The sequence below is a fragment of the Mya arenaria genome, chromosome 14 (assembly GCF_026914265.1).
Source record: "Mya arenaria isolate MELC-2E11 chromosome 14, ASM2691426v1".
NCBI lineage: Eukaryota > Metazoa > Mollusca > Bivalvia > Myida > Myidae > Mya > Mya arenaria.
This window is the reverse complement of record NC_069135.1, coordinates 63,326,520-63,342,283: the sequence shown is the minus strand read 5'-3', so window position 1 is coordinate 63,342,283 and position 15,764 is coordinate 63,326,520. Positions and strand designations below refer to the sequence as shown.

Below are 15,764 nucleotides of genomic sequence, written 5' to 3'. Positions count from 1 at the left end.
AATAGTGTGTCAGTAAACAATTGCTCGGTAACACGATACAGTCTTCAGTTTTGATTGTATCTTAATGAAACTTGTCCAGTATATCCATTAGAGCTCAGTTCCTTTCAAAAACCTGATCTGCCCATGTTTCCTGGATTATTGGCCTTGAAATTATTAGATGATGGGCCTTGATAGTATAAAAAAATGCTATTTTGTAATAAATGCTTGCGAATATGATACAGTCTTCAGTTTTGAGTGTTCAGATACCCATAAGGGGTTGGTTCTTTTCGAAAACAGTGATGTTGACCACACAAACCCAGCCAGTAGAGCATAGGCCCTTTTGGGCCTCTTGTTTGTTTTGGATTGGTACCATCCAATTTTTGCGAAAAATGCATGGAATATAAGACTACTGACAAAAAATTCAATCGCAGACTTTTCTATTTAAGTTAAAACATTGATGTTTTATGCACTTTTCTTAAACCATTAGTAACATTAATCTTCGAAGGAAATATGAAATCTGGGATTTGATGTTTTGTCAGCAATCTTTTACCATTGGTTTGCTGATATTTACGCAAAAATTTGCTCATTCCAAGACAAAACAAAAGATGTTAAAACGGTATATCTGTGAGAATGCAGCTCTTAATGTTTTGGCAAACATGTTTTTGATTTGGCAGCACAATCAATCTTGAAAATTGCTTGATTTTACTGCTGTATTAGAAATTACAGGGGTAATGGGGGATTTTTTTAGTGTTTTTATTGCTTTTTGTGATTCATACAGTCATACTTCATTCCTCAGGGCACAACTTACAAATGGACAGAACAGGAAAATGGTCATTTTAAAAGGTCAAGGACAATGTAAGTTGAACAATCATATTTTGTTCATGGCTTGTATTTTTGGTATATTTTGTTGCATATATGCTATTAAAAAGTTGAAAGTTAAAACTAACTTCATAGTTGAAATGATTGCTTTGAATGGTATTGTCAGTTGAGAAACAGCACTATTAAGAAATATGTTAATGGTACTTTATTATTTTAATCAATTTTAGATATTTGTATGAAAATTAAAATCTTATTTTGTACATGTATGAGACCTTTTAAACAGTTATTTATAATATAACAATGTGTAAATGAAGCTTTAGATCAAAACTTAAAGCTGCACTTTCACAGATTGTCATTTTAGACACTTTAAAAAATTTGTCTCAAAAGCTGATTTGGTTATCATTCCTCTAATTCAGTCATATTAGATAATTCACAATAGAACCAATCAAAAATGTTTGGTAAGACTGCCGAAAAGTTCATTTACATTAAATTGGTCGTAATGCTACTATACCCATAAAACATCATTTTAGCCATAAATATGACAAAATGCAATCTGATCTTATTTCAGTAGTCTTATATCACTTAAAATTGGTCTATGCAAAAAATGGTCTATTTATAGACCAACAATAAAAGAGTGCCGGTAGTCAAAACGATCAATTAGTGAGATTGCAGCTTTAAATACACCTTTTTAAGACCGCTGTAAAATTCTAATGGTTTGCCTCAATCTTTAAAGCTAGCATACTGTTTAATTGACAGCCATACTTTTTGTTTAAAAGTGTCATGATATGTTTGTACAATGTGTTTATATAATTCATTAAAGAAGTCAAAACAAATTTGTTTATCATGTAATTTGTTTTCTATTATTTAAATGACCCAGACGAAAATTGGGAACGTCAGTGCTAGTTCTTTTACTGCTAATATCTAATGAAGTTTCTATTGGTGTAGCAGCAAGCAGGTGTTACATTAAGGATGCATCATATAAACCAAATTATACATTCATATGCACAACATACAGGCGTGTAGCCGCCTATACGTGAATACGCTGCTGAAAAAAAAACATGGTTCTGAAAAAAAGCACCGAAATAGCAGTATGCGAACTTGACTACATGATCCAAAAACTGGTTATTTTCCAGTACAAAATAATGCACATCGAAACGCACAGAATGCACTAGATTGCACCATGGTTTTCAAAATTTTCTGAGGGGGCATGCCCCCGAACTCCCCAGCACATTTATGAATCCACATGAATAGAGGGGTAGCTACGCCCCTGACATTATTGAAACCACAGTGTGGCTAAACAACACTTGTATGTTTATCCTACGCAGTGATCTCCCATGGAAAATGCAATCGTCAAAGAATCTAAAGGGGATGTTTATATGGACTAGATTTGAAATACAAGTGTTTAAAAAAGTTGAGTTCACTCACGAAGAGAATCAACCATACTCCTCACTTGTTGGAGTAAGATGAAAAGTCCACTTACCGCGGGAAAGAAAGTACATTGAAAATATTCATTTGATTCAATTGACTTTATCTTTTTATAAATATGTTGCAATACATAAAATACTTTATTTTTTATAATTGTTTACCCATGTTGAATTTTATTTGGCAAATTTATTAGAGATTTATATATTAAGAAACTCAGTTTTTTTGTATGTGAATGGTTTGGATCGGCTTCCTCAGCCGCTAAAGGGGTTATGTTTATGACATACTTTTTTAAATCTTTCGAACTTGAGTTTTTGAGTGAATTTAAGCGAAGCGTACAGGGTTTTGAAAATGCATCTTTTACTTGGATTTTATAGATTGCTTTTACGAAATAAAGTATTGTGAATCAAACTAAGTGTTAAAGCTAAGCTATTGATGGCTGGAACCCTAAATGTTGATATGTGCTAAAATATATAGTCTTTGAAGTCCAAAATTTTGAAATGCGTTACAAACACGATTCAACAAAAGGCTGTTGCACAATCAGTTGATTGACATAATATTCGAGTATGTGTTATCTGCACCGGCATGGGCTTGCTCCCATCTTTTTTAAAAATGCAATTGAAGTATAAAAGAAAATCAACCTTGTTACTATTATTTCTGCAAATTCAATACCAAGGAGTAAAATAAATATAAGTGTTCAGATGCATTACGAGAAAATCTGGTGTCAAAACATGAGAGAGTCTCTTTAAACAGAAAAGTTTTGGCAGATACTCAGTCAGTCAGATGATCATAATTGTATAAATAATAGCTTTTAAACGTTGTCATTCCTGTTCATCAGAGGTCGATGGTAATGCATAGCATCATCGCACTGGAGTACGAGAACGTTGTATACAGAGTATGTTTAAACTGAACATGCGTTTGTTTATTTCGATGTCTTAAAACGTTTAAACTGTTTATAGGAACTATAACATTATGAAACAACAATTCTGATTACAGAAACTCATTGGCTCAATCTTTCCACATCCGCCCCTCCTTCAGAACAGAAATTGAATGGCTTAAAATGTTGGGCCGGGGAAGGTGTACTCCTCTAATTTATAGTCCGAAATAGGGCATTTTTATCTTAATATTGTATTTTCCCCGATATTGACTGAGAATGTATAAACGGACGATTCAAAGGGGTGGAGGGACCCCCCCCCCCTGAATCTGCAATTGAGTACATGCATTAATACCGTCTCCGTAGCCTATTGGTTAAGGCGTAGCCTATTGAAGTCGTAGTCGTGGGTTCATTCCATGGTACATTTAGCTCGATCCCTTTGCCGCGTGATGCCTGCCTCTCGGTACTTTAAGGATGAAAGTGGTTTAGTGGTGTAGGTTTCTGCTTCTTACCCACGACTATGTGGGTTCGATCCCCACCAGGGGTACTATCTCATGGATGGCCTCTCAAAAATGACACAGTAACAGTTTCTAGCCAGGAAACGGACTCGAGAGTGATTTTATCAGCTAATCACCTTTAGCAAAATCGAGCTTATTTATTTTAGTTAAATTTAACCAATGAAATTTGTACCCCTTCATCGGTGCTTTGAAAAATAATTAAATGACCCTGTTTGAAGCAAGTGCTTGGCGCTTTCACGGTAATCCTTGACCGAGTGGTCTTAAGGAATACATTCAGTGTTCTCTAACCTTAAAGTCGATTAAAAATTCAATATTATAACCAAGTACCACCAGGAAGTATCTGTGGAAAATGCAAAATTAAGCAAACAGTTTGATTTTTTAGATTTATTAGTGAAATATGCATTTTGATAAAACAGTTTTCTGAAAAGGAATAATAAAACTACACATCTGACGCAGTTGTATATAATAAAACTGCTTTAGATTGCACACAAGTTGAAAATGCCGATGGTATACGCGAAATCAGGTAACAACTAGCATCTTGCATTGTTATTTTCTTGAATATTTTATCAATATTAAATTAATTAGCAATTATATGATGACATGTATATATCCCAACTTTTTTTAACCCAGCAGCTGTAATACTGTGGAAATCTCCAACTGGTGATTTCTCCAACTTCTGTGTTCTCCAACTTCTATATTCTCCAATTGGTGAATTTTATCAATAGAAATTGACTGTGGAATTCTCCAATTGGAAATTTCTCCAATTGGAGAACCGTTTTTACAAAATCATAATTTTTGATTTTTTTTTAGATTTTAATAAAGTTAATAACTCTAGTACTCAAAACATAAATAGAAATGTAATTTTCTGTTCCAAATTGTAATATTTGATTTTTTTCATATTGCTGATTTTTTCCCCCGTTTCGGCTCATATGGAAAATTCTCCAACTGGAGTTTGCCAAAACCCCGCGGGGGACCTAAAATCCAATTGGTGGCCAACGGGAGAAATCAATTTTGGAATTAAAATTTTCATATTTCTTAAAACTTTTTTTTTAATTTTACTTAAAATATTTCTTATTTAATGGGCAAACTTTCTATGTGTCGCTTTTGAAGTTGATATCTAAGGTAATAAAAAAACTAAGTTTGCAAGTAAACCGGATTTGCAAACTTATACCGGATACTGTTCATACATAATTAATATAATAAACTACACATGCAGCGCGTTGTGTCTGAAAGTGAAACTTATATCTTAGTTTTGGTGATAAAAAAGTTCAATTGATGTAAAAATCATACTTAAAAGCATATTCCGATTTAGCCTCTATTTTGAACATGAATCTGTATTTAAACACCCTTTTTGAATGAAATCAGAAGACTATTACAGTAATTATTTTGCCGTAAAATATACGGTAAATATTTGTGTTTTTATATTTTTTGAAACACCCAATAAGACAAAACAAAACCGTTTGTTTACGGTTTCACGCCCTTTCCTACTTATTTCCGCCCCGTCAACGATGGAATACAGAGAAATTCTTATAATGTAAATAGTATTTTATATATAAAACAATCACAGACCGATTCTGCCGCCTATGATGGCCACGATGTAATTCTAACTAATGTTTGTACCACACTTAAAAAGTGTGATGATGTAAAATATTTCATTCTCTGTTTGAAACGAACGCATTTTGTATTTATACCAAGACCTGCGCTAGCAACGAAACACAGTAGATGATTAATTTGATATTGAACAAAACACACAATTGATTCCCCTGAGACGAAATTTTGAATTGTCATTTAAACTTAAATTCTTGTAAATAACAAGTCCATGCTTTGTAATAATAGTAAGGCTGATTTGAAAATGATGCCATTTTGTTCTCATTTCCTATATTCACATAAAGCTCAAATCAATACATACACACAGATTTATTTCTGAGTACAATATGGTAACAATTTTTTGAAGTTAATTTTAGGGCACACACACACACCAACACAAGAAATGCACAAACTCACACTCGTGCACACACTCACAGGCACAAAAGACACTTATGCACGTACACACACATGCACTCACTCAAACACGCACTCAAAGTCACATGAAATACATTCATACAAACATACACACTCATGATCACATCGAACATACCCATACACACACACACACACACACACACACATACACGAACACACGAAAGTATATGATTGAACCATATGTGGCAGTATCAGTCGGAAAAGTATACTATACGGTGTAACCATAGGTGGCATTATCAGTCAGATAAGTATATGGTGCAACCACATGAGAAAGTATATATCAGAAAAGTATACCATGTAACCATAGGTGACAGTATCAGTCAGAGAAATATACGGTGTAACCATAAGGGGCGGTATCAGCCAGGGAAATATCCAGTGTAAAAACAGAAGGCACTATCATTCAGAGAAATATATGGTGAAACCAAATGGGGCAATATCAACCAGAAAAATAAACAGTGTGACCACATGGGATAGAATCACACAGAGAAGTATCCGGAGTAACCATAGGGGACAGAATCAGAGAGAAAAGTATCCGGTGTAACCACAGGGGAAAGTATCAGTCAGAGAAGTATACAGTGTAACCATACGGGACAGTTAAAGTCAAAGAGGTAGATGGTGTTAGAGTAGCAGAAAGCATCAAGCTGGGAAATATATTTTGAAACTATAGTACGCAGTATAAGCCAGAGAAGTATGCTTAGTAACAATAGGGGGCAGTATCAGTCAGAGAAGACTACCTTGTAACCATAGGGGCAGTATCAGCCAGAGAAGATTATCTTGTAACCATAGGGGACAGTGTCAGTCAGAGAAGTATGCCTTGTAACCATAGGGACATTAGCAGTCAAAGAAGAATATATTGTAAACATAGAGGACAGTGTTAGTCAGGGAAGTATTTGGTATAGCCTAAGAAGACCAGTTAAGTCAGAAAAGTATAAGGTGCAAACACAGGGGCAGGTATCAGTCAGAAAAGTACACAGCATTACCACAGGGGATAGTATCAGTCAGGGAAGTATACAGTATAACCACCGGGGAAAGTCTCAGTCAAAAAAGTATACCGTGTAACCACAGGAGATAGTATCAGTCAGAGAAGTATACGGTGTAACCACAGGAGATAGTATCAGTCAGAGGAGTATACCGTGTAAACTAAGGAGATAGTATCAGTCAGAGAAATACACGGGGTTACCACGAGAGATAGAATAAGGTGTAACCATAGGGGACTGAATTGGTCAGAGAAGGAAATAGTGTAACCATAGGGGGCAGATCAGTCAGAGATGTATACGTGTAATCACAGTGGACAGTATAAGTCAGAGAAGTATACGGTGTAACCACAGGCGATACTTTCAGTTAAAGAAGTAAACGGTGAAACGACATCAGATGGTATCAGTCAGAGAAGATTACGGTGTAACCACAGGTGATAGTATCAGACAGAGAAGATTACGGTGTAACCACAGGTGATAGTATCAGACAGAGAAGATTACGGTGTAACCACAGGTGATAGTATCAGTCAGAGAAGATTACGGTGTAACCACAGGTGATAGTATCAGACAGAGAAGATTACGGTGTAACCACAGGTGATAGTATCAGACAGAGAAGATTACGGTGTAACCACAGGTGATAGTATCAGTCAGAGAAGATTACGGTGTAACCACAGGTGATAGTATCAGACAGAGAAGATTACGGTGTAACCACAGGTGATAGTATCAGACAGAGAAGATTACGGTGTAACCACAGGTGATAGTATCAGACAGAGAAGATTACGGTGTAACCACAGGTGATAGTATCAGACAGAGAAGAATACGGTGTAAACACAAAAGATAGTTTAAGTCAGAAAAGTATATGGAGTAACCATAGGGGGCAGTATCAGACAAAGATTTATATGGTGCTACTAAAGGGGTCAGAGTCAGCCTGAGAAGTATGCGGTGTAACCACAGGTGATAGTATCAGTCAGAGAAGTATAATTGTAATCACAGGGGTCAGTATCAGTCAGAGTAGTATACGTGTTATCACATAATGGAAGTATGAGTCAGAAAGGTATAAAATGTAACCATAGGGGCAGTATCACTCAGAGAAGTATATGTTGTAACCATAGGGGAAATATCATTTAGAGACGCAAACAATTTAACCATACGGGGAAGTACCAATCAGTGATAAAGGCATACTGTGTACCCGTAATCTATAGGGGGCAGTGTCAGCCCGAGAAGTATACAGTGTAACCACAGGGGGCAGTATTAGCTACAGAAATAAACATTGAAGTCCTATGACACTGTGTCAGTCTGAGAAGAATACAGTTTCATCATTGAGGGGCAGTAACTTTCAGAAAAGTAAGCAGTGTAACCACAGGGGGCGGTACCAACATAAGAAGTATACGATGTAACCATAGGGGGCAGTATCAGTCAGAGAAGTGTACGGTGAGGTTTTAAGGCATTAATATATATTAAATGCATTTATGATAAGAATGGGATACAAACAAATTTCAAAAAGCGCTGATATGTTTATAATAACAGAAATAATATATTTAACAATCTCTTACAGAAACTGCCGCCTATGCTAGCAATAATATAATACAGAGACCTTTTAATTAATAGATATATACATACAGTTGAACACCGCTATTCCGAACACAGTTTATCCAAAATTATCGCTATTTCGAATTTTTTTCGGGTCCCTACGATTTCGGATAAACGGTGTTCTACTGTACATGAAATCATCTCTGCACAGATACCGCCACCTTTGATGGCAACGCTGTACCATTAATAAATGTTAATATCATCTTAAAAATAGTCTGAAAAAGTGAGATAAAGCGATTCGATGTTATGTTTAAACACAACCCATTTTAAATTAATACCAAGACATACGCTGTGTACTAAACACTGCAGCTTATCAATTCAATATTGAATCGAACACGGAACAATCGCAGGCACAAAAAACGTTCACACACAAGTGCAACGCACGCACACATGCTAGCACATATGCATGCTCTCACACTCACACGCAGACACGTACGCACACACACGTTTAAGCTCACACGCTTTCCAATTGTGGAATAACTTTTGTTTTAAAAGGAAATTAAAGAGGTGCTTATAAATATCTCAAATAACTTGGAAAATGGATAGCAATAAAGTCACCATATAAAAAAATATACCATTTACATCAAACGTGAAACCTCATTGTGATATAACTGCTTTGTGTTGCTTACCTGGCCACTGACGTTGTTTCTGCCGGTCTGCTAAATCTGATGCCACCTGGTCAAATCTGCCAATTGCTGTGCATGAGGCCAGCAGCTGTTCTGTGGCGGGGTCCCTTGTGAACTTGAAGTATAACACACTTTTTTTACCTCTGATGTCTTTAAGGGCTGACTGAAGACCGACTAATTCCTTAATCGCTCTTGTTCCAGATATGAACAGCTGGTTGTTGTTGACCTCCTGGGCTTTAAGCTTGACCTTGAGTTTCTCAGTGGCAGCTATTATGTCTTGGCAATTTGATTTCAGTTCACTTAAGACGCTCTCTGATTTCCGTTTGTTCTGCTCAATTTCTTCCAGTAACTTATGTTCCCTCTTATCCAGGTATTGTTTGATTTCATTCCTGAACTTTCGAAGCTCATTGATATTTGTAAAGCTCTCTTCATCAATATATTTCATGCCCGCTTGTATGTTGTCTGAAAGGTTGCCGATGTCATTGACCATCTGGACAAGTCCTGCCTTCAGACCGTTGTATTCTGGGCCCTCCTTGTACCGCTTTGCCACTTGAGAAATCCTTTCAATGGTGCATGAGCTGTGTTCTTTATCAGCCAAGCAGTCTCCACACAGAAGTGTCTCGTGATTAGGACAAAAGTATTTTATAAACTCTTCGGCATGGCGTTGACATGTTTCCGTAAAATGCTTATTCTCACTCTCTGGTTGGAGTGAAGAAGGCATGGTACTCTTGTCCTGAAGAGGGTGGCTTTTGGTAAACGTCATGTTCCTGTGTACTCGGGCACAGTTGGAACACAGGAACTCCTTGCAGACGGTACAGAAGGCATCAGAAGGGATGTCCTTGCCATCGTTCGCACATGTCTGGCAGAATGTGTTGTCAGACACCGATCCTGTTCCCTCGGGTGCCTTTTTCCCTGAGACTGCATCCATCTTGAGTCTAAAATCATAATTTGATTGTCAAATATACACTCGGTTTACGAAGTTCTAAACGATTTACAGGAGCGGACCCAGGAGTTGATGTTCGAGGGGGAAAACAAAGGAACGTAATATTTTGACATGCGGGACTCCCTCAGAACAGTGACAGAATTTGTGACAGTGTAGGTAGGGGGGTACTCCCCACAGAAAGTTTTTAAATTTGAAAGCCGCAATGGTGCATTTTTGCATATTTTATTACCTTCTTCTGCTATATTGAAATAAAAGAGAAAACATGGACAAATTAAGTGAGCATGCGCCCGGTGCTACCCATAATGTGCTGGTGATTTTTGCCGTCAACCTTGCACCACCCCAACAATTAATTTCTACAAATAACTATAGTTGAAATCTAGTGGAGAAAATGTGCGAACATCACACAAGAATGCACCATTTTAAATTGAAGGTAGCTAAAAGTTTGGTTTGAGACCTCCTGGAAACACTTACAAGAGCTCGACTACGCCGCTTTAACTTAGAAATGAATACAATAACGATGTAATATGTGCCTGACAAAAGCAATAAAACAATCAAATTAAAAAGTGAACAAGAATCGCGATGTGACAAAACCAGCTTTTTAATGTTTGGCAGAAGAGATTCAGTTTCAACTGCTTTCTTCTATTTTTTTTGTAACGGTGACCTTGATTCTAAGGGCCCAAACACAATCTCATAAAAATCCTCCATACACTCTTCCTACATATCAAGTTTGGTCACAGTATGTCAACCATAACTGAAACTGTAATCTAGTTTTAGTATCTCGGGGCCCAACACAATCTCAGAAAAGGTTTCTATAAACTCTTCCTATACACCATGTTTGGTCACAATGTGTAGACCCTAATACTTAAGTAATTCAATACCAACCCTTTTTCTAATCATAGTTACCTTGACCTTAATCGTAGGGGCCTCAAAAGCATTCCCATAAAAGGTCTCTTCGTATATACCAAGTTTCGTCTCTTTATGTCAACCCTGGCTAAAATTGTTCGATACATAAGATGCCTTTAATGCTGCCCTCCCACCAGCACGCCCGAACAATGACGCAAGACATTCAAATAACTTGTTTTCCCTTAATGAAAAAGTGGTTAAGAATATAAACATGTGTTTTTAGAAGGAAATTAAAATCAAATTTAAAAAAAATCATTAAAAAAAATCACGCCATAATTTGTATTTAGGGTTAAAATGGAGTTATGTTTCTTGTTGTAAGATGGTCGTCAATAATTTTGAATTTTATTAAATGCAATTTGAATGAAAGGTGTAGAAGTTTTTTTTATTAAAATCCCAACTTGCCCTTAAATTTAGCTTGCCCTAAAACTTTGACCTAAGTCAAGCAGGGGCAATAACTTGTATTAAGGATAATATGGTATAATGTAACCTCATTGTGTGATGGTTCTGAACAATTTTAGGTGATGGTCCTGAACAATTTTGTGAAGTATTAAGTCAATTGAATGAAAGGTATATAAGTTATTAATAGATACCCCAACCTGCCCTCAAACTTTAACCTAAGTTCCATAGTCAATCAGGGGCCATAATTTGAATAAAAGATAACATGGGGCCGTATTCAATAAGCATCTTAGTTAATATTTTTAACTTAGTGTGAATTTCGTAACTTTTGACAAAGATTTTTTTAAATACCCGCTACTTTTCATCAGATTTATTCATATGCATAAATTGTTTAGACCATTTTCTTGCTTATTTTTATATTTTTGTTGTACAAACATTGTCCGTTTTCTTAAAATTGAAATTAGAAACTAGAAGCGCCGAAACCAGGTTTTTGTTATGGGCAATCAGAAATTATAGCCAATTGATTTGTTGTATGAGCAAGTTCAATCTGCAGCTTCATATAAGCTATATTCACATTAAGATTCATCACTATCCATCAATTCTAACTAAGTTGTTGGGTAGAAAAACATTTTTCTATTTTTAGGAACAGTGACCTTGACCCCACCTCCCAAGCTAGCTATTCACATAAGCTACCTTCGCTCTAAGTTTCATCAATATCTATCAATGCTTACTAAATTTACTGGGCAGAAACCATTTTCTATTTTTAGTAACAGTGACCCCACCCCCCTCAAAAGAAATTCCAAGCTTGCTCTTCACATAAGCTACTAGTACCTACACACAAAATTTCGTCAATATCTATCAATCCTAACTAAAGTTATTGGACATTTTTCTATTTCTAGTAACAGTGACCTTGACCTTAGCTCCACCACCCTCAAAAGCAATCCCAAGCTAGCTCTGTACATAAGCTACCTACACACCAAGTTTTATCAATATCTATCAATGCTAACTAAAGTTATTGGGCGGACACCATTTTTAAATTTTTAATAACAGTGACCTTGACCTTAGCCCCACACCCCTCAAAGGCAATCCCAAGCTAGCTCTTTACATAAGCTACCCACACACCAAGTTTAATGCTTGTGCACTTACGTGTGTGGAGATGTAATGCATGTGCGCGTACGCCTGTTGGGGTAGAGGGAGTGTTTGTGCGCGTACGTGTGTGGAGATGAGGGGTTATGTGTTCGCGTACGCGTGTTCGGGGTAAAGGGAGTGTTTGTGTGCGTACGCGTGTTCGGGTCAGAGAGTGTGTGTGCGCGTACGTGTGTTTGAGGAGAGGTAGTGCGTGTGCGCGTACGTGTGTTCGGGGAGAGGCAGTGCGGAGGCACGTACGTGTGTGAGGGGAGAGGGAGTGCATGTGCACGAACGTGTGTGAGGGGAGAGGGAGTGTGTGTATACGAACGGGTGTTCGGGGAGAGAGAGTGTATGTACGCGTACGTTTGTGGGATATAGGTAGGGGCGTGTGCGCGTACGTGTGTTCGGGGAGAGGGAGTGTGTGTGTGCGTACGTGTGTGGGAGGAGAGGTAGTGCGTGTGCACGCATGTGTGGTCGGGGAGAGGGAGTGCGTGTGCACGTCCGTGTGTTCGGGGAGCGGGAGTGTGTGTGCACGTACATGTGTACGGGGAGAGGGAGTGCGTGTGCACGTACGTGTGTTCGGGGAGATGGAGTGTATGTTCGCGTACATGTGTGGTGGATAGGGAAAGCGTGTGTGTGTACGCGTGTTGGGTAGAGGAAGAGTTTATGCGCATACGCGTGTTTGGGAGAGGCAGTGTGTGTACACATCCGTGTGTTCGGTGAGAGGGTGTGCGTGTACACATTTCCTAATAACCGTCTTTTTTATTTTTTATGCGAGTACTGGTATATATATTTTTTTTCAATACTTACACGAATGCTAATCTGTATTAGATTTAAGGCTCCCATTTTGGCCTGGTAAATAATAGTGTCCCCTCCGGTATTTATGAATGTTTTGAAATATACATATATCATAGACCATTTTTAATTATTTTGAACGCTTGTGTAAATACATTGAATTAAAGTAAACAGTCGATATAAATCACTCGCGAGTCCGTTCAGTACGCCCGTGTTTCCATAGAACATGAGATTATTTCCCCGGTGGGGCTTGAACCCACAACATCTTGGGTGAAAGGTCGATACCTATACCACAAGTGCACTCTCTTGGACCGGTTCAAATATCATGATATATATGCGTGTACTTAAATGGATATGAGTGAAACTGCACCTCCTATATGATTTTAATGCTGGTATATTTGTTTATTTATCACACTACGGTGGAACATGTGACATGACGATTGGTGACACATTTTTCCGATATCTTAAATATGAATTATTATAACAAGATACAAGTAACATGATACACCATTCTTTATTTAAAGCCGGGTCTATGATAACAAGAAACATTAACTGAATGAGCTATTTTTTTCGAGTTTACATGTCACCTAAACCACGTGACTTAAGCCAAAAAAGAAATGTGTGTTTATCACATGATTTCTAGTCCGACATCCCTGTAAATTTTCATAATTATATTACAATAGTGGTTTGTACGCCGGGGTTAAATATTGCATTGTGTTTTAGTGGGTTGTATGTCGTGGTCGTGGATGGTTGGAGAGGGTTGGGGAAGTCGGCGGAGGGGAGTGGCTAAAACCCGGACACCTCTTTAATTTACGAACGTCTAACGTGTTTAATACTGTATTGAGTTTTCTTTGGTTGTAGGTCGTTGTTGTAGGTGGTTGGAGAGGGGAGGGGAAGTCGGAGGAGGGGAGTGGCTAAAACCCGGACACCTCTTTAATTTACGAACGTCTAACGTGTTTAATACTGTATTGAGTTTTCTTTGGTTGTAGGTCGTTGTTGTAGGTGGTTGGAGAGGGGAGGGGAAGTCGGAGGAGGGGAGTGGCTAAAACCCGGACACCTCTTTAATTTACAAACGTCTAACGTGTTTAATACCGCACTGAGTTTTCTTTGGTTGTAGGTCGTTGTTGTAGGTGGTTGGAGAGGGGAGGGGAAGTCGGAGGAGGGGGGTGGGTATTCTATGAGGAAATCTCAAATACATATTTTATATACTTCATTTCAAAGTGTAGATGTGTTGTAGACTCCTTAATTTGCATGCAGGTGAAAAAATGACGAACAGTCACATTTAACAATGTGTCACAATATATAATAATACGTATCGTATGTAGATTTATGGAAAAATATTATTTAAAGTATTATGAAAGTGTTTTCAGGAAAATCAGCTGTAGCGATTTGAGCCTATTTAAAATTTATTTTTATTCCCCGGCGTCTTCCCCACAACAATCGCCATAACTCGCATATAAAGTATAGTATAGATTAGTAGCCCCAGCCACAACTATCCCCGCCCCTCCCCTTACACAAAGCATACTCACCTCACACAGAGTAAAGTATGAGCCCCATCCTCCAATACCTTTACATTTTTAAATAAAGCATCTAACTAAAAGTAGTACTTCTTCATAGCCAACCCCCCTCCATCCTCTGACGTCCCCACCCCTCTCCAACAACCCACAACAACGACATCCAACCAACGAAAACACAATGCATTATTAAACCCCGGCGTACAAACCACCTCGAATACTCTATTTTATGTACTTATGAGAATAAAAGGGGTTTCCGAGTTTAAGCCCCCAACCTCCTCCGACTTCCCCACCCCTCTCCAACCACCCACAACCACGACAAACAACCACGAAAACACAATGCAGTATTAAACTCTGGCGTACAAACAACATCGAATACTCTCTTGTATAAAATTTAAAAAAAAAAAGGTTTTCCGGGATTTCCGTGATTTCGGTAATTCCACCGACATAGTGTGTTCGTTTTCGAGGGAGCAGGGCCGCGCGTTCTAATTTGTTCTAAGTTATTAGTCCATACAAAGGCCAGGATTCCTTGTACGCTTTTTTGTTACGGCAAACTGGTGGCAACATGGAAATATAAACATGTCGGAATAAAATGAAAATCTTTCTGAACGCCAATTATTGTACGTGACTCAGAAAAAAATATATTTAAAACTTACTTTTGGTGAATGTTGAAAGAAAGTCCTTTCCGATAGTTACTCGAATATCTTAAGTACACAACTCATTACTTTCACATATGGTTGTATTATTTAAATAGTTGCAGTTTGGATAGTCAACGAATTTCTGGCGTCTTCAAAAACGAAAGTTGTAACTTCCTTGATAACAAACAAGGGAGGTTATCATGGTTGGTGCTAAAACCCGGTATCCGGTACCCGAGTTATGTTGATACCGGGCTGCGTTATCAATAAGATCAGATGATAAATCCCGGTATATCATGGTCCGTTATTTATTGCCGATTGCAGTAATGATTATTCGATTTGTCGGTTTTTAGAAAGCCTGCTTGAAGATTTACTTGTTTTAATGTATAAACCCGCATATGTGTATGATGACTTTCATTGGTAAAATCTGCTATCAGGTCAAAACATATATTTTACACTGGGAGGGGCTAACTTGTTTAACTGTATTAACCTGCAAATTTATATGATGACTTTTAGTGAAGTCTGCTATCGGGGTCATTTGTTGTTAAGATATGAGATCTGATTTTTTTGCCACTTTGTTGATTTGTTCCTGCACCTTGATTTTCAAAATGGAAAACTAAACATTG

General features: G+C 37.7%; 1 protein-coding gene across 1 annotated transcript in view; it reads right to left on the bottom strand.

Annotated features, from left to right (window-relative positions):
- LOC128216447 (uncharacterized) overlaps nucleotides 1-15,310 on the bottom strand; it is a 38,974-nt gene extending 23,664 nt beyond the window's left edge. The window contains exons 1-2 of the mRNA XM_052923017.1: nucleotides 15,160-15,310; nucleotides 8,828-9,759 (exon numbers count right to left, since the gene is read on the bottom strand). Of these exons, the coding sequence (XP_052778977.1) occupies nucleotides 8,828-9,752 (925 nt within the window). The 5' untranslated portion in view covers nucleotides 9,753-9,759; nucleotides 15,160-15,310. The remainder of the gene's footprint in view (nucleotides 1-8,827; nucleotides 9,760-15,159) is intronic.
- Between the last annotated feature and the right edge of the window lie 454 nt (nucleotides 15,311-15,764).